This window comes from Struthio camelus, chromosome 3, assembly GCF_040807025.1.
Source record: "Struthio camelus isolate bStrCam1 chromosome 3, bStrCam1.hap1, whole genome shotgun sequence".
NCBI classification, from domain to species: Eukaryota; Metazoa; Chordata; class Aves; order Struthioniformes; family Struthionidae; genus Struthio; species Struthio camelus.
In genome coordinates, this window is record NC_090944.1 from 40,867,199 (window position 1) to 40,893,802 (window position 26,604).

Consider the following 26,604-nt stretch of genomic DNA (forward strand, 5'->3'; position numbering starts at 1 on the left):
TTCTAGGTGAACATGAAAGCGTTTCACGTGCTTTCTGTACGCAAAAACGATTAGAGGTTCTGTCAGAAACGACAACCTTTCCTTTCTCATGTTTCAAATCGCAAGAGGGAGGACGCAAGTGCAGCTGAGGGAGTTCAAAGGCACAAGCCTCAGCAGCGAGCCCTGCTGAGCTTTGAGCTCAGTGGCAGTAGCCTGGGTCGACTGAACCCGGTGGGAGTTTTGCTTTTGACTACACTGGGTCTGGCTTTTAGTTATTAGTTCATATTCCCTATGCATAATAGATGAGATTTATTGACCATTAGACTCAATTGGTGATGACCACTGGATCTGCAAGGGCTGGCTTGAAAGAAAGCAAGTTCACTTGTGCTTTCTACAGGTTGGTGAAACTTAGGGCTCCACACACTGGAGAAAACTGGAAAACCTTGGCCTTCAGATGTGCATAGACTTACTGACGTGAATATAATCTCTGAATCAGGTGCAGGCAACTTTCCAGTCTGAAGCTCAGATAATCACTTTAATTCAAGAAACTGTTTCACAGGACTGTTTAATTTGAGATATTTGCATTTGCAGTGTTATCTTACTGTCTAACTCTCCCAGGAGAAGAAAGAGAGCAGCTGGATAAATGCCATTTTAAAGGATCCAGGGTTACAATTTGAGCACTTAGAGCAATTTTTTTCTTCAGATTTAGTAGTGGCTTCAGCAAGCTTGCTGCATGTATTGTCTAAAGCTGCAACTGTTTTACTAGTCCTTTTGAATGCATACATTATTTAGCAAGCAAAACATAACAGTAAAATAAAAGAACAAGAGAAGGGGAAAAATATAGCTAAATCAGATAGGAGTAATAGTGTGCCTTAAAAATAAAGAACTTTCCTTCTTTTCCTGTGGTCTGTGAGCAGAGGAGATGATGTGGCTGCACTATAGAGAAAGCAGAAAATACATGGGCAAATAATAATGCCAGAAACAGCGGTATCCACCGTTTTCCAGGTGCATCCATTGAGCAGGTCAAGCAAACGTCAAAATTCACCCAATTACTCTAGCATTTAAAAGTATCTACAGAAATGAAGCATGTACTTGTACATGGAGCATAATGACCAGGTCCTTCTAGGAAAGAGCAATAATGTTATCTTTCAAAATGAGAAACTCAGTTTCTTGTTTGCTCTATCTTTCAAGAAACCTTGTCCCATGCGTTGCCACTTCCCGCTCCCTTTTTGAAGAAAGAGCAAGTTTGGTTGTAGCTGAGCATTTGGCTCTGTGTACACTCCAATCTGTAAACAACTGGTGTGTTTGATGTAAAGATCAACTAGAAAACTTGAATTTTGAGACTGTTGCCAAAATAAAAGTGTATTGCAACTGAATGATAAGTGATAGTGGAAAACTAGGCATGTGCAGATATTCATAGAAACAAAATCCAGTACAGTCCTACCCAGGCTTCCTTTCTGGCCTAATTTTGGTGCTCCAAACTGCGCTCTAGAGCCACCATGCTTTCCTTTGGCTAGCAAGAGACTCCGGCCTGCATGAAATACTCACAAAAGTCTTCTGGGGGTGACTAAAGGGACCAGGTCCTGCCAAGGTGCCGCAGCCCAATGACAGCTATGGCAGAGCACTGCCTAGATATATCTCAGTGCAGTAGTACGCTAATACTTACCAGTAGCCTAATAAGGAAAACCTTGAGGTCAAAATGATAAAATGTCAGATTGGACTGAGAATTATTGGTTATCATTTCCTTCATTTTGAGGACAGTTGTTAAACATTTCTTCTGATGGATCTTTTCTACACTTAGGTGAAATAACAGGGGAGTCAAAATTTGTGTTTATCACAGTGCAGTTAAACCTCAAGAATTAGGAGCTGGAGCAGAGATCCTGGCTGGTAAAAGTGATATTTAACTAGCCTTTCACTGAAAAATTTGATAGCATTTTTTGGCATTGAACCAGAAATAGATCAGAAAAACATGTAATAGGGCTTTCCTACTCCTTTCGCAGGAGTGTTTGATTAGAGTGGGTGACACTGTCAGTGGCTTGTCAAATCTCTCAATCTCTTTGTGCCTTCTAGATTTTTATTTAAACAATCACTATGTTCTTCTGTATCACCATATTTTTATGGAAAACATGATACACCTTTCTTTTAGATTCATAATGCTGTTTTTATTTTCCACATCTTTACTTACTTGAATGTGTTACTATTAAAAATCAATTCCCAATATTTTTGTATATATACCATACCATCCTCTAGGTGAAATTTTTCCACTCTTGCACAAGATTGGGAATTGGTAAATAGGTAAATTAGCCAATATGTGTCCCATGCAGTCTTATAACATAGCCTGAGGATTTGTTCTTCAGTTTACCTCAGTATTGCAAGTCAAAACTCACTTTATAAATCAGCTTGAATGTAGAAATTTGGTCACAATCATAAACTATCCACTTAAATAGATTATGCCTTGAATTGAGCCTCAGTGTTGGAAGTGTTTGATTGTAATAGTTCTGATTTGTTTTTTACGTATGGGAATGTTTTCCCTCCTACCTGAGTTCCTTTCCGTTGTGGAATTTTATGCATTTTCAAGCTATATTTTTTAAAAGCACTTCATATTTGTATTTAAATGTTGTGTTTATTGCTTCTATTGATTCACTATGTTCATGCATTACCTGTGGAAAAAAGTATTTTCATTCTGTTATCAATTTTTTTTTCTTTTTAACAGTTTTACACACTTGATTGATTGCTCAAATAAAAGTTTGCTGGTGAAACTATAATTTGTCATTACCAATAATGTTTTATTTATTTGTTATGCTACACCCAAAGTACTTTTGAGGATTATGCCCTAAATCAGTAAAGCTGGCCTCATTGCACTTTATGCAACAGGTTTTTTTGTGTGAACAAGCTATCGCCTTGCATGCAATTGTCTGGATTTATTTCTAAAGAATGAAATTCTTTGAACTACTCTATTCTGATAATTTCTTATTATATTAAAATAGGTGCCAGATATGAGAAAGTCTAGCCAGATCGGAGATGCACGAAAACAGCTCTGTCTTAGGCTTTTCCCAGAGTCTTTAGGAAAGATGACTTATGTCACCTCTTTGTCCCTGTTTTTAGTACGTCTCTTGCCCAAAATCTCACCTGGTGGTGCTGCTTCTGTGGCGCTAGGCAGAGCTAGATTTACCTGTGAAGATTCAACCTTTTTAGCATTTTACCATTTTAAATACTGGGCTGGGACAGATATGGCGTTTATCAAATTTAATCCTACATTTAACTTATTCTTAAAAGTTTATAAGAAAATGTGCCATTGATGTGACTTCTTTTAATAGATGGCTTTAATCACACATTTTTATCCCAAACGATCTCTTTGGGATACAGCATACAAGCTGCCAAAGAGGTGGCAGAGAGGATGCAGCTAGAGCAGCAGGTTTATTTTGGGAAAGGTTTATTTGTTGTCTTTTCAACAATTCCATTCAGAAGTATACAATATATCAGTAATTTTCCCCTTAGTGGTCTTTCTTTTACATACTGTAGGCAGAATTCGTAGCTCCATTTTTTTATATTTCCACGTGGCATAAAAGTCAACCATTTTAAACATAAGCAGAAAATGAAGGGCTAGAAAAAAAATGCTTAAAGCCATACTAAAAAGTTTGTTCTTTTGAAAGTTTGGTGACAATAGCAAAATGAAAGGAAAAGGCATAGGATGGTTTCATTGTCTTCGAGAGAGAACACACTTCAGAGAAGGTGAATAGTCGAAAAAACAGTTTAATTTAGACAGAGAGAAACAAAAAATATCCACATTGCATATTTTTCTCTAAAAATTGAATTTAAATAAAAAGGGCAAGTAGGGATGTCTCTAATGGCAGTCTTCTAGCTGTTCTGTTCATTGGTATTCAGTGTAACCATACATACAAAAAACATACAGGGGGTTAAGACACATTATTTATTCATGTTTTTTGGACAACCAGAGATATTACTTCAAAATATATAATCTTGGCTATAAAAACCTGTGTATTTGTGGGACTTACTTAATATTCCTTTGACAGTGGCTTCTAGCCTTTTAGTTTAATTTTACATAGAAGCAGCCAACCTGGCATAGGTTTCATGTGAAATTAGGAATGCAACACAAATTGGAGTGGAAAATGAAGAGGTTATTCCACATGGCTTATTCATGAGACCCCAGCGATCATATATTTACAGACATTTACAACATTAAAGATGTCTGAGGTGGCAGGTTTTCATAAGAATAGTCTCCCAGCTCTGTGCAATTAAGTTGAAGATTTGAGGGTGGCTTAGCATACCCTGTACAGCACATACATACAATGGAATGAAGGTGTTTCAAGTGATGTATTCAGTTCAGGGGGGGTGCTCTAAAATTTATTTTAAAAGCATAAAAAAGTAGCTACAACTGAAGTAAATATAAACTATTCCTTTTTTATTTGATGCCCGAAAACACATTGTTTCACTGTACCTCATGTATAGGAATTAAGTAGGGGAGGGGAAGTATTCATGGAAAGTTTCTTTATTTTAAAAACAACAACAACAACAATCACCATCCCCCGCAAAAAGACAACTGCCTTTTTCTTCCTCCAAGGGAAAAAGAGCCAAAACACCCCACCTGTGTAGTTTTGTAAGCACCATTGTTCCAGTTTGTGTTGCTAAGTACACATTTAGAAAGAACGTACAACCACTGCGTTAAAAAGGCCTTACTGAAACCTCAGTTGAAAAGTTTATCCTTGTTTGTGTTTCTCCTCCATTTCTTATTTATTCTCAGCTGTATGTGCAGGAAGTAAACTGATACTAACACTTCGTGGCACTGGCATTGCGCTTTCATGGCCCTTTCATATTTTTACCAGCTCTCTGTCCAGCCTGCAGTCTGCAAGATGCCGGCTCACAGTACCCTGGAGGGCCGGGGGGGCCAGGAGGACCGGGAATCCCAGGCTGACCCGCCATCCCAGGGCGGCCCCGTTCGCCGTCACGGCCTTCCCTGCCGTAGCTAGGTTTGCCCGGTTCACCTGAAAAAGTGGATGCAGATATAAAAATGGCAGCATATGACTTAAGCATACATGTAACTTTACTGACTACCCTCTTGTTGACCTGTATGAAAATTCCCTTTTTACTACTCTCAGAGGATCCACCAGAAAGTTGCCACTCAGAGGGACAGTTTTTACTGTAATGGAGAACCAGGATGTCTTCTTACACATCATCAGCAATGACATTTCAGGCCAAATTCTCTCCAGTTACACTAGTGCAGACCTCCTGCTTTAAAAAAGCTATACAGTTTAACTGGTTGGAGCACTGCAAACAAATTTGTTGGTGATACACATGAAGGAGTAGATGCTACTCACTAACTCAGGGTTACATTAGCGCTTTACAAAGAAATATATCAAGAATTTACTTTCCACTCAGCTCTGCTGAAGAATAATGCACAGAGTGGAACTGCTGAGCGCTAAAGTATCTTTTTACTTCGAAGTCCTCAATGAAGGGATGAAATAAAGTAATTCGGTCATCATTCATTCACTCTCATATATTTTTAATGAATTTCTAATTAAGAGAACTCAAAGTTTCACCCTAAGTATCAGTGTGTACTCAACTGAAATTGCTGTCCTTCTTCCAGAGAACATAAACTTTGGTAGCTTATGTCTATATATACACAGAAACATGCTGCAGCGCATGGAAATACATGTTTATTTTCATTCGCTGGCCACTAGATGGCAGTTGTGCTGTATTTATCAGCAAGAATCTTTTCTGGAAATCATATAACACAATACTGCAATTACCACGAAAGTAAAGGAGACATTACTTGATGCCCTAAATTATAAATTGAGAGTTTTTGAAGACTGCTGTGGCTGCCAGTGAGACAGTCTGGGTTTTGTGACTTTTTTTTAAATGATTGCCTTTTTTTAATACTTTGTACTTTGTACTTTGCCTTTTTTTAATACTTAGTTTTCCTAATCTTGCTGCATAGGGATAAATGGGTTGAGGTGGTAATTCTGTAGTAAAAGAAAGAGTTTTTAATTCTGCTTTGTGACAGTATAATTATGTACAAAGTAAAAACTACACAGGACAGTTATTTGGAAGCTTATTGCTTAATGCACACCTTTCAGATTTTCAAAACAGCTTAAAATATAAATTCTGAATATGTTTTTACTCCACATCTCTTTCTTGTCTAATCTCTCCTCACCCATTTATATTTACCTGGGAGACCTCTTGGTCCAGGGTAACCTTTCGGTCCTCTGCCTGGAAATCCTCTTTCACCTCTTTCTCCTGGTTCACCTAAAGCAAAATCAAAAAACATCAGTTACAACCTGCCACAGGTATTATCTTTAGTAAGTTCTCTCAGAGGTGAGCAGCTGATAAGCAGAGAACTCGGATGCCTGTATATATTCTCAGCATCCTCTCACTGATATCCTGAGTCATGTCCTTGCAAGAGAGTGTTGGGTTTGGATTTTTTGTTTTTCTCCGAGTTAGACTAGGAGAAAACTGAACTGATAGACCCACTGAAGAAAAACTTAGGATTGGGCGGTCCCATATAAAATATGTCATAGCCTGTATAACAGAAAACAACTATCATAAAACTGCTTAGGCTATTTTGGATCACAGCCTGAGGTAACTGGCAGGAAGCTTTTGTAGGGCTCTGTGAACTCAGCTAAGAAATAAAGATTCTCAAGCGCTGCTTCTCAAGATAGTGCAGAGAAGAAAAGGCAAGCCAGCTTGCACAGATTCTGCGGACATCCACATCAGGTGTTTCTAAAAGTGAAGCAAAGGACTTTATTCTCCTTTGGCTGGTAGTACAGAGACTTTTCTTCAGTGGGTGCTCAGCTTTTCTTCAACTTCATTTTTATGTTGCTCCAAACCAGAAGTATCTTAGTAAGAGGAAGCTTTTTTTGTTATTTTAGTTGTAAAGTTAAGATTCTGCTCATTGTACACATACTCCCTGAAAGTCCCTATATTTACTACTTGTGAATATATTATGTAAACTCTTGGGGGTTTTTCCTGCAAGTAGAAAATCACAAGAATATCTCTAATAACATTTGAGAGAGCTTTATTTTGCACTTCCAAACTTTCTTGCACTGCATCAATAGCTACAATTAGTGAAGAGAGTTTGAATAGACTGTCAGCTTGCTTAGAAATGGTATGGCAGAAACTGAGGAAACCATCTGAAGAGATACAAAAGATAGTATAAAAATTTTAGTTTCAATAGAAGATGTTTACAGGGCACTACAGGAGGAATCTTATCTCTGTACTTTAGAGTAAAATCTAACTGTCTAGCCAACATGACAGTCAGACAAACTGTCTAGACAACTAGACACAATTAGTCTAGTCTCCACCAGCACCACTGGAAGCACTGATGTCAGATTACCCATATAGACTTTTACAGCTTCCAACTACTGAAGAGTGTTTACTGCTGGTAGCAGACACTCACACATTTTCTATTTCAAATTCTTCCAGCTTCTAATTTTTTTTTTTCTACTCTGACTTTCTGACATCAGCCTGGATTTAGACTCACTTCCCGTTTATGCTGTCCTTTGCTCCCCTAGATTGCTCTCTAAAGTCACTATAACCTTCCTTTGAGCTAAGGTTTTTTGGCCTTGCTGTTGCTATTGTTAATCACTGCTCCTGTGCATCTTTTCCTGCTCATATCTCATCGCAACATGTTCTTGTGTATCTATCTGTTCTTTATCACATCCTTCTAAACCATTCACAACGTCTTTCTCCTTTTCCCTTTTGTCATGTGTGCTATGTATCCTCTTACTAATCTTCCCATCTCAGAAAAATCCCCAAATGGATGGGGAGAATCAGTTCATCTCCCTGACCTCCGTGGAACTCTGGTAACTACCAAGAATTCAGAATGAAGCACTGAATTTTTTTCAGGGCACCTGTCAGTCTCAATCTTAGTGTGCCTTATATACAACGAAACATTATGTAGCTGTTAAGAACTAAACCAAGTCTTCTAGTGGTGTCTTTCACCCTGAGTAATACTACATATGCATCAGAACAACAATAGCAGCTTATCCTTCTTCAAACGAGTTTTGTCTACTCCAGCAGTGAAATACTGTTTCCATCTGCCAGCTCATTACTGCTTAAATCTTTGGAGTCGGTAAGGTGGCATTTTGGTATCAAATTGGGTGCTGGCTGAAACACCTCAGTTATCCTAGTCCAGTTATTGCAACTGTACTGAAGGCCCTACAAACAGCTCCTCCTCACATTCATCTTACCCTGACCTCACCCCCGGCGCTTCCATGCAACAGCCTGACTCTGGGAGGTCCTGAACAGCCTTACTGCTTATACACCAGGTATCCATGATGACTGGGTGCTATATTGGTGTTTACAAGGCTGAGAAAAGAAGTGAAAGCCTCTCCTAGGTGCCAGCCCTATTCCTGGATAGCTTCCAAGACAGTGTGGGAGCAATCTCAAATATGCAAAGAAAGGGGAATGTAAAATTAGCCAGCTGGCCCAGATAATTAGCAGTTCTAGGTAAATCTGCATCTTACAATTCTATCACGGTATCTCTTGCACATGAGACCACGCACCACCTCTTAGATAGCTGTAACTGTATTTCAGGGTTTACATAGTATAGCCTGCTTTACTGAATCATGTTCAATATATCAGATCACCTTTGTATCTCCATTTTTTCTTGCTTCTAAAAAGAGAATATATATTATACTATGTTAAATTAACACATCAACAGATCTCCAGCAACAATGCAGCTGAAGTTTGCTTTCGTTATATTCTATAACTTCTCTCATTTATGGTTTTCTGGTTTTACTTTCCAATAAAACTTGACATAAAAGCAAATGCTCTAATCTGGCTACAGGTCAGCCTTATGTAGAAATACAAATTTTAAGTGAAACATTTCTTCAAGAAAAGGAAACAAAACCACTGCTGAATAGAAACAGTAATACATACATAGTGCTCATAAGACTGCAGAAAAATCTACTGTTTAATCCTTTGGAGGCATATAAACCCTCTCACTCAGAAACAAGAGATTAATTTAGATCAAAGGTTTTTTTGTAACATGCAAGGTAAATCAATTTCTTAGTATGGATCTGTTCTTTCTGAAGACTCTGCAGATCGTGATCCATGGCGCGATGATGCTGAATGTAAGAATGGCTCGAGTGCTATACCCAAACGAGCGGTCAACACTTCTCACATTGTGTGAGTAAGTAAGTGATTGATGACAATGAATAAAATTATAAACAAGTCTTGCTGAGGCTGAGCCTTTAATCACTGGGGCAACTAAGGCAACAGATATAGGAAATGGCTGAAGTACCTAATTTAGGATCTTTTGGGGCTTCACATATGTGCATCATCTCACAACCTGTGAGCCATACAAAAAAAAAACCACACACACACACACACACAACCACTAACCCCTTTCAGGGTTTAAGTGACTAAAAATGAGTAGCTGAAATCCCTAGTTCAAAGGATTTATAAGCTTATCTCTCTGTGCTTCTCTGCTTCAGAAAATCAATGCTGGAAACACAAACTGTAAACTGTATAGCTTGGTCAGAAGAAGTGTGTGATTTTAAATCAGAAACTTAAATATAGATTCCCACTGGCATAGAAGGGAGTTTGTTGTAAAACGTGGAAAACTTAAGGTCAACTTTGGTTTCAATATAGCTAGTATGTGAGACTGCTGAACTTCATTTAAATATGACGTGATTCCACATTACAAGGAGATCATTTACAGTCAACAGCTGAATGCCAGTTATAGAAATTCTTACCTTTAGGACCTTTACGACCAATTTCACCAGGGGGCCCTTTAAGGCCAGGCAAGCCACGTGGTCCAAGCTGTCCTGGGAAGCCGTTTTCCCCAGGAGGCCCAGGAGCCCCTGGTGGCCCAGGTAGGCCTGGAAGACCTGGAGCACCAAATTCTGGCCTCCTAAGACTGGCTGCCAGCTGAGCTAGTTGTTCTGCAATAAAAAGCAAGGCAGAATTAAGTAGTAAGTGCAAATGAATGGAGAGATTCCCAAGTACTGGAGTTCACTAAAGGAAAATGTACGTCTATCTGAGGTGGAGCAAATTCTCTGCTATGGAAACTGACAGGTTATGATACAACATTTTCCTTATGTAAAATGCTAGTTAGAAAGTGCATTACATCATAGAAGATATTACCTTACTCAGTACTATCAGTGGCAAACTGCATAGGCACATTACCAAGTTGTTCACTCTGAACTCAACATCTTCATGATGTTTGGAGGTTGAAATGATTTAAATATATATGGTTTATTTAGAAATGTTTTTATAATTTTGAATTATGTTTAATTTTCATTTAGTGAGAAAACGTATTCATGCAAATTGGTGACTCTTAAAAGAGTAAATATATTTCTTTGTGACTACTGGATAATACATATTAAGATCTGGCCTTGCAGAAAAGAACTAAAAAACATAAGGCCAATAATCTATGCTATCCTGCCTAATAATTCAAGGGCCCTTACTTTCAGAGGAAGAATCCCTTACATTTGTGCTTGTGAACTCAAGTTTGGCAAGTAATGGGCCATTTTATATCAATTGTTTTTTCTTAAAGTAAATCAGTGGAAGCTTTGCTGTTCATTAGCATAAGATAAGCTTGTCATTCCTTGGAATGGTCTAAACAAACTATTCCCTCTTCCTCCTCCTCCTTCCCAACAGTATGAGAGCTGTCGTCTTTTTCCTTGAATTTCCTATGCTAGACTTTAAATCCAGGGTCCTTCTGACCAGCTTCCAGGTATTGGCTTGGATTTTTTTTTTTTTTAATAAAAACACGTGAACAATTCCAGGGCTCTCAAGAGGGATACAGTGAAGACAGTCTACATTTTTCCCATATCCTTGTGTTCCCTGCTGGTTCTGATGGTTGTGAGTAAACTCAAGCATCATATCTGATTTCTCTACAGTTCTCCTCAATATTACTGTGCCTTTCAAGAGACCACTTTAAAAGGTCTTTTTAATAGGTCTTTTTTTCTGATAACAAACAGATGAAAATCTTCTGTTAGAACAGCCCAATCTGAAGTTAAAAAATGAAATACTGTTGGGCAGTATCAGAATCAGTGCCTTGTACTGAGAATTTTTAAATTAAATCACAAGCAGCCATTTCATTCTGGTAAACTCTTAACATTACAAAGGCATAACATCCCAAAGGGCACCTACAATAGCAAGTACTGAAAAAATCTCTTTTGCGCTTACAGGACAGCATAAATTTTTAAACTCAGTAAATTCCATGCATCCAACTGTAACAGAAAAGCTAGGCATTTCTGTATGCATATCAAAAAGAACTGAACAAATCCAATTAGGGTTTTGAACATCTTCCTGTTGTTTTCATTTTATGTTATGTTATCATCTACAGAGAGCCTCTCTCTGCCCTCTTCTTTTTACATATTCTGCATGATTTTTTTGCTATAATCTAATAGTGAATGAGTACAAATGGTAAAACAAGCTTTCAGCAGAGCCGTACACTTTTATGTATTTAAACATAGGAAATGATTGGTACACTAAATTTATATTTTACATAAAAACATTCTGGTCTATGACCTGGTCATTATATTAATAGCGTGGAATCAATAGGTGCTTCTGTGAACTGCAGAAGGTACACAAGTAAGAAACTAATTTCTCAGACAGACAGTGTTTACACTAGCCTGTGGGAGGACCATCTGCCAGGTCTCCCTGCTGAGGGCATGCTATTCATTCTGGATAAGAGTAGGAAAATATTGGTCACTTCCACAGCATTAGCGTACTCTGATTTAAATGCATAAGAAAATGTAAATACTTCTTAGCATATTTACCTTGCATGACTCTCATGCAAACCTGCTTAATGTGCTGATCAGTTGGTTCTTTTCCCTAGGATTAAAAAAAGTAAGAATAAATTTAAAAAACTATTGATATCACAGTAAATGCTGCTGCAACTGAAGTCAATTTGACTACCAAGGTAGATATTATGTGCGTGTGATACACTCACATATCAAACATGGTACTATATACCCTTACAGTAGTGCAGGTGGCATAAGAAAACAGAACTCAACTGAAAGCAGAGGACCAAAAGTGCTACCTATATACAACCTTAAGATTTTGCTGGTGTGGAGATGTGTCTGTTGCAAGGTGCCATGTATTTCAAACTCTACTGTGGCATTTGGGTTTCACGTGTGTGTGTGTGCGCGTGTGTGCGCGTGTGTGCGCGTGTGTGGCTCATGATCATACAAAAGGAGTGGTGCAAGAGGCAGCTAAGAGTTCAGAAGATACCTATTACAGTACTTACAGCTGGACCTTGGCTACCAGGCAGACCTGGAGCACCTTGTTCACCCTGCAAGCCTCGTGGTCCAGGTGAGCCTCGTGGTCCTTCCATGCCAGGCAGTCCCCGACTCCCCTCAGGCCCCCGGGAACCAGGCTCTCCAGGATTACCAACCTGACAGTGAAAGAGGGGAATTTCAAAAGCCTGCATGTCTGCAGAATAAGCCATGTATTTCTGCTTTCATTACAGTGCTCTGTGTGGTGAATGCATGTCTCTTCCGAATGCTTACGTTGAAAAGTGGACACCTTTTTCACATTCCTTTGCTTACTGTATGATCCTTTTTTATTAAATAAAGGCACTTTCATCTACAAAAGTAACAAAGTAAGAAAAGGAGGGAAATAAAATCCAGAAAATACTTATTGCAATGAGTAGAATACCTATTCTTCTTCTGACAATATAGAGTTCATCTGCACAGGGAAATGGAAATTCAGGGTGTGAAATTCTTGACTCTCTGCAGTAATGGGCAGAATTTCTTTCAATTTCAGCAGGAGCAGTAGTCCATAATTTAAATGTATACTTTCCAATTCCTCTTTTGTAGTTTTTGGGCAGAACATGCAAAGACAACCCATTAGTCCTCTGCCTCCTTTGGTCAATGGTATTCTTTGGCTGGTAGCTGCTCTATGACAAAAGCACTGTAAGCGCAAAGAAACTTGACCATAATCAGTCCCCAGTTCCTCATAGGAACAGCAAAGACCTTTACTTCCCTGCTGCCCTGAGACCTCAAGGAAGAGCCTCAGCAGCAGTAACTGCTAAGAATGAAGCAGTCAAGCTCAGATGATCAGCTTCCCTTTGTTATGTTCTGCAAAATCAAAGCTTGAGGAGAGCATAAATCTAAGAGGAGCCACACTGCACATACACACACAGGCAATTTTCTTTGAAGGTGTGGATAGTTCTGAAGTTCCGGAATGACTTTGTCTTCAGGGAAGAAGGCATTTATCATGCTTTAGACATGCCTTTTTCCCAATACAACAGAAATTATGAGCCCTACTGTAGAAATCTCAGGCTAAAATCAAGATTATGTATTCAAATTGCAAACTCATAACCATAAAAACGACTCCATTAAAAGCATCTTGTTGTGTAAATAAAAAATTAAGAAGGATCACAAGTCTTTTCACCTACTAAAAACAAAAGCTGTAAGGATGTGATTAACCAGATGCATAGTGAGACCTATGCTACTTTCAATACAAGTCACTGTAGTGATTAATAATAGTGCTAACAGAAAAAAAAAAAAACAAAAGCAAAAACAAAAACCGCTACACACTTACAGCTTCCCAAATCTAGTGGGGAAAAAGATAACATCCAATCGAAAGAGGTGCTCCTAAACATGGCAAATTACCCGACTGTGTTATCGGTTAAGCCCACAAGATGGAGCCACATGAGTTCCATCTATGCTGCACCTCAGGCAGCTACTTGCTGGCCCTGCCAGACGGAATCCCGAAGAACATGCTTTAACAGATGCATTAATAGGAGAGCAGCATTCACTTCTTGGACTACACGGCGAGGAAATCATCATTTCTTTCTTTCCCAGTTCGGAGAGTTATCAGGTTTCTTGGTGGATTACTCTTCCTTTTGTGTGTATTCACTAGGACAAGCACTCTAGGATCTCAGCAAGAGGAGCGAAAGTTTTTAAGAATCTAGGGGGGGAAAAACCTACAGATTTCTCCTCTACTACATCTCTTCTATCTATGTCCTTCCCTTAAGATCCCGATTAGTGGTAAACACTCTCTAGCTTGCACATACTGAGCCCTAAAGCCACACTGGCCACTGAGAACACAGACGTAGCATCTCCTCTTATAGTTAAGCTCAGTTGCCTGTAGGCAGAACTGTTGATCTGTTCACGTTATAGCCCAATCTGGTCAGCTGCTGCAACAATTGCTCTCTTCAACGATCCAGAAATAAAAGAGTGTGTTCAGTTCTCAAACTTTTTCTTGTGTGGCATACAAGCTTTTGCTCACCTTCCTCATCAAAGTTATCATTTTGTTATTCTCAAAAAAAGGAATCTCTAGGCCAGAAATACTGCTGCTTTCAAGACATCATAGTCCTGCTGCCAGCTTTTTCACAGCATAAAGATTACAGGCTGAACGCAGCCATTGCACTGGGGCTCCTTCCATACAACACCTCTACAGCACAAAGAGGCCATTCATTTACTGAAAAATGAGGTGGCCAGAAAACTGCTAGTGAATGCTGCTTCTCTTTTATGAAGCTTAGAACTCAGGATGTGAATTCCATTCCAAAACTAATTCATTTTAGTATTAGACGTACTCAGAAATTAAAAAGAAGAAATGCTGTAGGAAATAATTTAATTTAACTGTAGTTTGTAAAGACCTCATTATTTGTATTCTGTTTCTTAAACCAGAAAACCATCTATTTGATCTACTAGACTTCTATATTTCTAGAACATTGCAATTCCTTGTACTTACAGATCCCTTTGCACCTGGTAAGCCCATGTCGCCCTAAAGAAAAATAAGACAAACTGTATCAAAAGAGAGCATCAATTATTATATTCATTATGAGTGCAGCAAATGTAACATCATTTTTTTCAGTATTAAAAAATTCATGCATTTAGGTACTTGCTGATGTATGCAAAATCACACCTCAAATGAATTACAATTCATTTGGAAATAAAACTTAAATTTCAGATTTTTCTTTAAGATTCATGTGTCGAAAACATTTCTGTAATGCAGAAATAGGAAAATATTTTTATTATAACCATTTTTTGTACTGCTTATTTTAGATTTAGGCATGTGGGTCTACCCTCTTAGACCAGTTAGAGCACAAGACAATTTTAGTAGATTGTTTGGAAACCTTTAGATAGAGCACTGTTTAGACAGAATTTTTCAGTTTGTCAGAATCATGAGTATTTCACCATGTTGTGTGAGGCCTGACAAAACCGCATCAGAAACCAAACAAGTCTCCACACAAAGTCCTGTGGGGCAGCCAAGTCCCTAGAACTTCCTGTTCTCAGCAGCTTAGCTCCCAGCTTCCAGCAGCCCCAAGATCCCACTGTCACTTGACTGAGAATAGCAGTCTGAAATGCGACTTTCAATGATCAAAACATGTCTGCAGAGTTCCAACAATACTTTGAAGTTTTAACCTACAACAACAACAAATTAAAACAGATGAAGACAAAATAATGCCTTACTAGGTCACCCTTTTCTCCTCCATCTCCTTCTGATCCAGGTGCACCCTATATCAAAACAAGATATACTGTCAGCCATCAGATTTAGCTGATGTAATGTACTGTAGTACTTGGTAGTGTAACTTGAAAGTAATAAGATCTGTAACAAGACTTACTTGTTCACCCTTAGGTCCTGGTTCACCAACTGAACCCTAAAGGCAAAAGATAAAAATAAAACATTTTAGAATTTCGAACTGCAGAAATTTAAATAGTTTTCCTCTACTCTGTACAGTAGAGCTAAGATGTAATTTTAAATTAGTTATGTTCTGTTCAGAGCAATTTTTTCCCTCCTTTTGACGGTTGTTAATCCCTTGTATTGAATGTATTTGTAACTGGCAAGTTTGAATTGTGCGTTATATCCTGAGTAACACAAGTAGGAGCTTTTTAATGCAAGCACAGATCAGACTCATTTTGGGGAAAAAATGAGATGTATCTCCTTTGGTCACCAGTAATACCTACCGGGAAAGACAACAATTACAATTTCAGGACTGGAGCACAAAGGAAAATACTAAAGAATCTTTGTAATCAAACTTTTAATGCCACCTTGTTAGTAAGAACTGTGAGGCAGAAAAAAAAAGGTTAAGCAGCTTCAAAAACATACTAAGTTATATTCAATCCTCCCTATCATCTAGTAATGATGAAAGAGGTCTTTAAAACTGCATATGTATAAGAAACACAATGAAAGCACTTTATTCTTAATACATAATTAAGGTGACAGACTGAAGGGAAGTAATAGTATGGAACATAGAAGACACTGCAGATTCTGCCTTCGAAGCGGTAGCAGATCTCCCCTTTACAAGGGCAAATGCTCTTGCTGATGCTACAGCTCTGCTCTGCAAATTGGTTAGAAGCTACAAATAAACATCTAGTAAGTATATCACTTTTTCTAGTCCTGTTAAATGTTCTGTATTGCCATAGGCTGCACCAGCCTTAGTAATGCAGGATAAACACATTGAGAGGTCCAGTACTTTGGTCACAATCTTATCTTGCTTGCTGTTTAATTCTCAATATTTTTAGCAGCACTGTCTCTAGAATTTTTATTACAGTGAAAGCTGATTGCCCTGTATATTAAAGTTGATATTTCCATTTTCCATCTTTCATCTTAGAATCCTGTCATAATGTTAAACCATACCTGCGTGGACATGCAGGAACTAAAGAGGAGTAAATTAATGATTTGATTAATTTCAAACACATGTAATTTTTTCTATAACAGAAATATTTCATTTGTAAAGCAGTGTATCATTTAAGAAAATTTTAGAACTTGTGCTTTTTGAGAAAAGGAATCACACCATCCTTAGATGTTCTTTGCGATCTGTGCACATTCAAATGTGTATATGCCAAAAGAACTGTAACTGTGCATTAAAAAGCTTTTCTAAAACAGACTGTGATGCAGCATTTTCACTCCAACTTCAAAGATCCATTTAATTTATTTAAGATATAGGCATAGAAACTAGTGTGACATCTGCATTTCATAAATTCAGATTTGTTCTCATATTGCTGAGGACAGAGAGTCAATACTAAATTTTCTGCAAAGCTAAGCGACAGAAATCACAGACCTATTTAACGTTCAGACTTTGTCAAACAGCATAGAAACTATTTTGATTGAAGTATTCTCAAAATCTCTCCTCATTAAGGTTTTCCTATTACTCACACAAAAAGGCATTGATTTTCAACCTAACATAACATTTTAGGCTGGGGGGGTTGCCCACTTACTCTGTTGAGCAACAGAATTGCCAAAAGATAAGGTTGAAATGGGAGATATTTTTCCTTTTGTGGAAATTAATCTGTATTATTTGTATCAGCAAACATAAAAATCACAGCTGAAACAATCTGAATCTATTCTACATTTGTTCCCAAAACTTCAAGAGACAGGATATGGTAAGATGTCAAAAAATTCAAATACTCACTTTATGACACACTGCTTACCTATTTGTAAAAATTCCTCACAGACCATGCCCAGAAATTGTTCAGGAAAATGTTACTTGGCAGCCCAATGGGCCAAAAACTGTACCAGAAGCTGTATTATTAAACAATATAAACGATCATGTTCTGGTGCCAAGGCCAGGGCTTTGGCCATGTACTGTTTAATTTGCTAGCACAGACAGAACCAGAGTTATGAAACCAGTTCGAATTATGTGGAATCAGAAACAGCATAAGCCATGGATACTAAGGATTGGCCATGCTCCGTAATATACCTGCATAACCACTATATGGGGTTAACGGGAACATGATATATTGTTACAGGTGCACTTTGTATTTCTATCTGTGTGAGAATATATTATGTGCCAGCAAACAGCACCTAATATATAACAGCTTCTGGATCAAGTGGATCAAGCACAACTTTTGAAACGTGTTTTGTTGTGAACTCTATGAGTCTTATGGTTGCTCTTAACACTAACTTTTAACGTGCATATTTAGGATTCGCAACAGAGCTTCATAGGATTCCTGCACAAAAAATCATAAAATTTTGAAATCAGGAAAGGACAAAAGGTTACATCATTCTGGAATGACACCAGTGTTTGACCCCAAGACTAGAGTTAACGGATTCTACAGACAGCTATTTCCAAATCTGGAGAAGGATGTTTGGCTCGGTATAAGATAGGGCTTCTGTTCAAGGCTAGATGCAGTTGCAAGTTGAATAGGGTGGAAAAAGGATGGTGTGGCACAACGTGCCTGCTGTCTAGGCCTGTGACATGGAGCGCATACTGCAGATTGGTCCTGCTCAGAAACCTGCTGCCATCTTAAGCTTACTCTAGAAAATCCACTCTAACCCATATGGGACTGAAGGAAAAAAAGGAACCAACATGTATGCATGTATGTCAGTACTGACTGTTGACTAAAGACATACGTCCCTGACCTTAGCATTAAAAAAAATTTAAAAATGCAAATGCAGAAGTACTTCAAGGATGACAAAGAATGGGAGGAATGATATTCAGTTGTTGGCCATAGAAACTTTTTTTTTCACATGTACCTGAGTGGCTAAGAAAAACTGCCAAAAGCAACTGCAAGACCTACCTTGCCACCCTACAACGTATGTCTGGAGCATATCAGGGGCAGGATTGCTCTGACCAGATAAAGATATACATCTGACTAACAATTGCATGTTTCCTTGAGTGTCAGCAGACAGAAAGAGGCATTTCAAAAGCGCAATTCATTTTATCCTGAAGTAGATGCCTAAAATAGGAATGATTAAGCACAACATGAAACCGTTCATCTTTATTACAAATAAGTATGAAGTCTGATGAGAGGAATTCCATCCTCTATAATCTTCTATGAGCAAGCGAAGGTAAGGAACATTTTTATTTTCATACACATTCTTCACTGACATTTACTCAGCAGAGCAGGAAATCATCTGCCGGTATGTGCGGTCCACAGGGCCAAGTCCTTCCCTCCTAACAAGTTACTAGAGAGGGTACCTCTAGTCTGCAATAGCACATGTATTTATAAGTGTCTCACAAGTTGCATTAGTCAGTGCATCTCCATAGCAGGTATGTTAAGACGTACGTTGAAGACATTGTATCTACTGTAGAACAGTAGAGAGCCCGATTTACAGTTTCAGATGTGCTTTGGGCGACAATTTTCAAAGTGATTTAGGCCCCTAAGTGATTCAGATTCCAAAAAAAAAAGGAAATATAATAACCAATAACCTTATTTCAGTCTCTTAAGTAGCATTGTCAGGTCTTTTCTTACATATTTATATGAGCTATAAGTAGTTAGTTAATGGGCACCTAGAGAGCTACTTTCAAGCAGTTAACAGATCTACACACAAAACTAGAAAAGAGATTAATTATTGTAAAAACTGAAAGCAAGCTAAAATCACTGTATTTAACCACTGCCATCATACTGAAGACTATGTATATGAGTGTATTTCTTACCCGGTCACCCTTACCACCAGGTAAACCTGGAGGACCTGGCAGTCCAGGAAGTCCAATATCACCCTGGGGACCCTGTGAAAATAAATTGAGGATGTAAATTTCCCTGTTCTGTTTTAGAACGAACAACTGAGCATCAGAATTTTATTCTTAAAACAGTCCTAACTTGAAGAAAAAGGATTATCTGAAGAAAATTAAGCCGATCCAAAATGCATCCTTTTAATCAGCATCCTGTGATGATTTTATTGCTGACAAATACAAAAGAAATGGCTTACTGTGCTTCAGCTATAGTCTGGTTCTGTTAAAAGAACTTCCTCAGATTTTGCACTCTGTGATTTGTGCATTCCTCTGTAACAGCAGGCTCTTTCAGCCAAGACCTCCTCAGCTATGCTTCTGACTATTACTGTGTAAATACTGCTTGAGCAGTAGTAAAAGGTGGCTTTCATGATCTGGCCCATTCATTAATTTCATGTAGCTGTTAGCAGAAAGCTGGTCTTTCATGGCTCCTGTTCCCCGAAGTATGCATAGCCCACACAGGAATGCGCAGCCCCAGCCTCACACATCACAGGAACTTTTTTATTTTTTGAAACAGAAGAAAAAATCCCACACATTTCCATACACTTTAAAACAACACTTGCTAATATTAGCACAGTCACAAAGGACTAAAAAAGAAACTCAACAAGCACTCATTTCAGCATTATTTTCAGTTCTCTACACAGATGAATAGGTAAGTATAGTTCCAAATGGTAGTGTAGCTCCTGGAAAGTAAACTAAAGCACTGAATATGGAAATGCATTGCTTACCAGTTTCCCTGGCAGACCTGGAGGACCCACAGGACCTGGCTCTCCTCTGCTACCCTGATAGGAAATAGAAGGACATTGTTACTTCCCGAAATATTTCTTGAGAACTGGAAATAAAGCTTGATTTTTTTCTTAATGTTTAGTGAATTATACTCTTTTATCAGTTGTTGTTAACCAAGATTTCTGTTTATTAGTGCAAAAATGCATGTGCATTAACACCACTGAAAATTCCCAAGAAATGTAAACATTTCTAGGTAGTAACAACACATAATGTTTAAATAGCATTAAATGACTGAACTTATTCATTCTAATGAGTGGTTATTCACAACAAAGTTCCCTTCATGGAATAGATAGCTCCTGAGAGCTATCTATTAGGAAGGCATTTATTTCATTAAGATAATTCTGAAGCACATGCTTAGCTTTAGGCTTCTGCGTAGTATCCTCAACAGACTCCCCCATGACTACACTTAAGCATAATTTACAAGCTCCTCACTCAAGAATAACAAGCCCCAGTGAGGGTAGCTTTTTATTGTCGGCCTTTAAATATTATCTTTAAAGTACTTAAAAGCCCCTGATCCCACATGTGCAATGAACAAATTTGAAAACTACATGCAGAAGTCATGCTTAATCTCATTTAGGTAGTATAGAGAGAGTGACTATTATAGGGGAGGCAAACCTTTTAATTCCCATGCATAATAGTGATAAGTATAAACATGCTCTCAACTGAATTTTCATTTTATATCATCACATTAATGTTATAACTCAAGGTCTTAAAGCAGCTATTTGATTATACACTCTGGGTAAATGTGGCATTTAGGGAAATTTTCAAAGGTTATAAACAATTTTAGATTTAATGTATCCATTTCAAAAGTGTTTTGTCTTGCATGACCAGACTTTTAAGATCAGCTCAATAAGCTTTACACATTCACTCTCACCTTTAGGTGTACAGACACAGACTGTTGCAGCACAAGCCTAAGTTTCACTTAAGACACTTTTGTTACTTTTACTATGTAAATGAATGAGTGGTACTCGTTATAAAATTATGATGTAGCATTTAAGATTATAAATATCAAGAATTAGAGTTATTAGGTATGCAACTGGACAACCTGTTTTACAGAACCTTAGAAAATTTTGGATAAATGCAGATCCTAAACCTTCCAGTACTGTATATAGTGGATAATTTAAAATATAGCATTTTTTTTCAGAATAAGAAAGAAATTGTGATATATTGAACCATGAAAGGAGATGGCAGACTTAAAACACATTTTACACCAGCTCATAAATGCACTGATGCCTTCTCATGCAAGCTTAGGAATACTGAACTCCAGAATTCAAGAAATAATTAGGTATCCTGGAGAGATCAGAGAATTAAATATAAACAGACTTTTCCATTCATTTCTCCCCAAATATCCTCTGATGTTAAAATCATTATCCTTTTAAAGAACTTTTGCCTAACTTCTGAAAGTTTTTTTAAGTAAAAAAAAATAAAAAAAAATTCCTTCATCTTATGACCCAGAAGATGCATTAACCTTTTGTAAATGTATTATTTAACGTTTTAATTCTGTATTACCTCTCTGACCTGGAATGTTACTAAATTTCTGATGCAGGAAACAAAAGAATTAAAATTACAGTCGGTATTACTTCTCTCTGCATATGGCATAAAGTTCATGTCTGAATGCTATACAGCTATTAAGCAAAACAATGTTCCTTTCATAGAGTTAAACTCATATGGTAAACGTCTTGAGAGCATCAGAAGTTCTGCTGGTGGTACAGGACACAGTAAAATCTTTAATATTACTTTAAATGCAAAATATCTTTGTTAAATTTGCATTATAGGCACTTTTTCAAGCACTAGTGCTTTTCTAATGTGGTAAAAAAGGAGGCTAGTATACGGCAAATGGAAGACTAGAATATAGAAGGACAGTACTTCCTATAATCATTGACATTGCATCTGTAAGGACAGATAACTTGAAATTAAGGGCCAGCACTGCAAGATCTGCAGGAATTGTACTTTAGAGAATAAGAGGAGAAGTTTGTCCCAAAGAACAATCAAGAATTTCATCAGCCCATGACATAACTTAAAACACTGTTCAGCTTCCATCAAGTTGTACCTGAGTGAAATGGCTCTGGGATAAGATTCACATTTAGCTAGTTACCTCAGGTTCACTCCATAGGGAATGAAGAAGAAAAAAGGCTTCTTGAAATGTCTTAATATAGACATTTAAAATGTCTCAGATGAATCACAACCTAGAAGCATCTACTTTTTGCCACAGGCTATAGAAAGGTCCCTATAAGGTTCAGGTGCTGACATCTGTACTTGGTCGGATGAAACCTGCCACTATAGTCTAAGTTACTAGCAGGCCACGATCAGAAAAAAGACAGTTTAGCCACGCCCTCAGCCAACGTATCTTATACAGCAGCCGTATGTTTAAAACAATGCATACTTGCAGGCCCACTCCAAAATCAATTGCAATGATGCACAGGTTTTAACAGAAAAAAAATACTATGATGTCCTGTATGTTTTATGCACTTTTGACAGACTAAAATTTCTGCTTTTCCTAGCAGTGAATGGTCTGGAGAGGAAAACTGGCTCTTCTAGATTAGGAACTCTAACACACCAGCTGGGGCAGGCTCGCTTGCACCCATGGTGGTAAACTTTCCTTGCCTACAAGAAAGGGAAGCAGCATGCAGATGCCCACTGCAAAAGGCCCCTTAAACACTCTAAGGCCTGGCCACTGCCTAGAGATTATCTGAGAGAATGATAAATCATGTGGGCCCAAAGCATGCCCAGCAGTGCTCCAACAGTTTAACAGTATAAATAATTGATTTCTGTTTAGTTTACTAATACTTAGCCTGCTCACACTGGTGAGGACAGGGTCGTTCTCTCAAATGAAGGCAAGGCACATGTTTAAAACAATAGGGTGTCCACCATTGCAACACTGAAACAATACCAGGATGTAGCCCTACCACAGCTACCATGCCGCAGCGTGGTTAGAACAAAATCTACCTTCCCTTTGTTCCAAAGTAGGATTATTGGACCACCCTATACAGGCAAATGAAACTTAATGTCTTTCTCACATTTCTGTTAGCTCTACATTTAGCCTCTGAACATCACATATGTCAGGGGCTATACACCAAAGCTTCCTTTCATTCTCTGAAATGGTTTTCATTCCCCTTGAAATTGTGAAGAATTTGATTCTTTTGCAGAGTTCACACAAGCAGTTACAGAACATACTCTCAGGCTCACATTTTCACTGGTTTATTGATCTGCTGTTGACCTCTTAATCCTGTTAAGGATGTTACAATGCTACTGTCAAAGGAAAAGTTGCAAGAACAAGAATACTGCCCAGATAATTTGTATCTCACTAAATCGCCCAGATACTCTAAACACAAATTAGAATCTCTTGCAGGCAATTTATAGGGTATGCTACAAAAAACCCTATTTTACTAAGAATTTAATTTTTACAATATATAATATTGATTTTTTCGTATATTCAGTAGCATTGCCATAAAGAAAGAAATCTGTATAGAAAAATGTGAATAAACAAAGTACATTTTGGAATGCATTTTTTAATAAACTAACTATTCCACAGACTTTTGCAGAACATGTTATGTTCATGAATGATATGCTTGTGAGGCCTTTAACTTACTATAAATTTTTTTTCACCCAAAATCTCAGAGGAGGAAATATTAATTTAACTTCAAGGATTTATCCATGTTGGCATTTGCACAGCTCTTACTTTGACCTTCAGTATAGCACCAAAAAGCATCAAAAAACGCAAGTTATTACTTTCTGGAGGAAGAAATACATAGCAACCTTTCCCTGAGATTTCAAATGCAGCTATTTCAAAATAATGATCTAATTATACTGCCCAGGACAGCAGAAAGAGATAGATATAGCCTGCAAAGTAGCTTCCTCATAACTATGCCTGCTTTGGGCACAAGAACTAGCCCAATAGCTGTCATTCTCTTCAACGGTAATACTGCAGCCAAGCATATATACAAAGGCCTTTCCATACTGGTGAAATCTATACTGCTAACTGAAGTCCAGGATCAGATACTTGCTGATAAGCACAGGTCTAGCATGTCCAAAATGCAAAGGAAGCTGTCATCGGAGGTGGAGGAGTACAGAATGAGTGAGGTAGCAGACAGAAGTCTGGTGCCTTGGTTTCAGAAGACAGGGGTGGATAGTATGAGGACTGGAGAGGCATGGAAACACTGAATTAGGTTTGGTTGGAACACGTACTGTGTGAATTAGAGAGGAGGAAGCTTTCACCTATATGAACCATGCTGCAGAATTTTGTAAGATCAGAAAGTTTAGTCACATCCATCCAGAGGCTTAGGTTTCCTGACTATAAAGCAAATCTGGCAGGATGGAAATCCAGATTGTTCTTTGGACTCTGTTATAGACTGTGTAAAGCTGACCCCTTTAGCTATATCTTAAATGTAATCATGATTCACCACTTGTGAAACACCCCAGAAATTATATGTACAAACCATGTCCACTAATACCTAAACATGTAATATAAACTGAGGCAAAGACTGTTCATCCTGCCACTATACCAATACCTAACTGTGGAAAATGACCCATTATTTCAGTTTGAGTCATGTAAAAAGAATATGATAGAAAAACTATATTTTAGTTATATGATAATTATTGGGGTAATAAGAGTAGATAATAGTAATAAGGATAGATAAGACAAAGCAAAACATCTTTAAAGACTCAGAAAATGAATGAGCTGAAAATACTTCTAAGATGCCAAAAACAAGACTCTCACCTAACTGCAGGTTATCTGACAATATAGTATCAAATCTAAGCTACTCTAAGCTCTCTGTTTATAATGAACAGAGACACAAAGGCACATCCAGAAAGCAATTCAGCCCAGCTAACCTGAACCTCTAATTCAGGTAAGTAATTCCCTCTCAGAAGACTCTTTCCAGGACTACATGCAGAGCTAGGGTATTGAGTCTAACATAGGCAGTTATTTAACCTCTAAAGTGCTAATATTAGGAAAATGTGTATCACATCATAAATATACTGGTCTGCAAATACATCAGAAGAGTTTACTGAATTTACGAGGCAAGTACTGAACCTTAAGCTAAATATATTTAAATGGTCCAAGCTATTTTTTCACTTCAGAACTATAGGAAGTGTCCTTTAAGAAGAAAAACAAAGGGCAAAAAGAACAAGAGCGATGAGGGGGGAGTATTATCTGCAAATACACCGTGAGAAATTCAATCTTGCTAAATCCAAATAAATACGAAAGAAATAGTTAAACCACTTAGGGAGCACAGTTAATTCCACTGATTGGGACTGACACTTTGATGTTTAAAAATTGCTTCCTTTGGACCACCTGCCATGATGACTGCTTTAAAAAGGATTAAATCACAAGTGAGTTTGTTAATTATTTGAATTGACTAGCACAACATGAATCAAACATAAAATTAAGTGACAAAAGAATTAAAGAGGAATGGAGAACATAGTTGATCTGACAATTAAAGACAGAATTTCCATGCTGCTCCAGTTGTTTTTCTGTTGAACTGAATAGATGAGTATTTAACTAAAGAAACAAAACGGAAACTCTTCCTCCTGCCTCAGGTGCCAGTTTAAGTTTTCTAAGGAAAAGTAATGACCGATCAAAACAGTATTTTTTAATGCATTTTTCTCCTGTGGACAATTGTCAGTAGTGAGGTAGATTCTCCCAACACATGAGTTTATTTTGCCTATTTTTTATGAGATCCAGCTATCTTGATTTCAATGATTTAATACTTCCCCTGGGAAACTGTAAACATCTACCGACTTGCAGAAGGCCAAAATTTTGACCTGCTGCTTAGTAACAATACTGTTCTAATTACATTCCAGTAGTTGTTTAATAATGAAAATAACTTTGAAATAGCATGATTCTTGCCAGATGATGCTACAGCATTTGGTAAACAGTATAGAAGTACAAATTTATCCCAGAGCCACTCATGATCATTTAACTGTGCTCCACTATGTAACTGCTTGAAAAACTACACACTAGCTGAAATGAAAGTATCTTTTGCAACTTGCTTATTCAGAAAAGCAGGCAAATTTTAAATACAATACAAATGAAGGCATGCTATTTTTTCCCCTAGCACAGATATTGGCCTACCGCCCATATTAGAAAAGTCAGCTTTGCTAGACCCCAAAAACCCTTCACTGCAGGGCCTTCCTCTAGCATTCTGACCCTCCTGCAGCTCCTAACCATGCTATCTTTCCATAGGAGTAAGTGAAATAGGAAAACGAAGAGGATCTCTTAAATGGCTGCTGCCATGCAGCAATAAAGGAAGGGACTAAAGTTCTCCTTACTCTGTAAATGGTCAAGATTTCTCTAACTCCAAGGATGAAGGGCTGCCCCTGTTGATTTCTACCACAGAGTCTTCTACTATCAAGAACGAAATGGAAAAATGGGTGAAGAAGGAAGGAAGGAATTGAGGTGAATGGTAAGGAAGAGAGTGTATAATTCAGAATAAGAAAGAAAAAGACAAGAAAAAATACTT

General features: G+C 37.8%; 1 protein-coding gene across 1 annotated transcript in view; it reads right to left on the reverse strand.

Moving 5' to 3' along the window:
- Positions 1 to 3,403: 3,403 nt before the first annotated feature.
- Positions 3,404 to 26,604, reverse strand: part of COL9A1 (collagen type IX alpha 1 chain) — a 71,226-nt gene continuing 48,025 nt past the window's right edge. Inside the window, exons 29-38 of the mRNA XM_009689149.2 lie at positions 20,086 to 20,139; positions 19,286 to 19,357; positions 15,527 to 15,562; positions 15,375 to 15,419; positions 14,653 to 14,685; positions 12,200 to 12,346; positions 11,730 to 11,784; positions 9,696 to 9,884; positions 6,166 to 6,243; positions 3,404 to 4,982 (exon numbers count right to left, since the gene is read on the reverse strand). Coding sequence (XP_009687444.1) covers positions 4,798 to 4,982; positions 6,166 to 6,243; positions 9,696 to 9,884; positions 11,730 to 11,784; positions 12,200 to 12,346; positions 14,653 to 14,685; positions 15,375 to 15,419; positions 15,527 to 15,562; positions 19,286 to 19,357; positions 20,086 to 20,139 — 894 coding nt within the window. The 3' untranslated portion in view covers positions 3,404 to 4,797. The remainder of the gene's footprint in view (positions 4,983 to 6,165; positions 6,244 to 9,695; positions 9,885 to 11,729; positions 11,785 to 12,199; positions 12,347 to 14,652; positions 14,686 to 15,374; positions 15,420 to 15,526; positions 15,563 to 19,285; positions 19,358 to 20,085; positions 20,140 to 26,604) is intronic.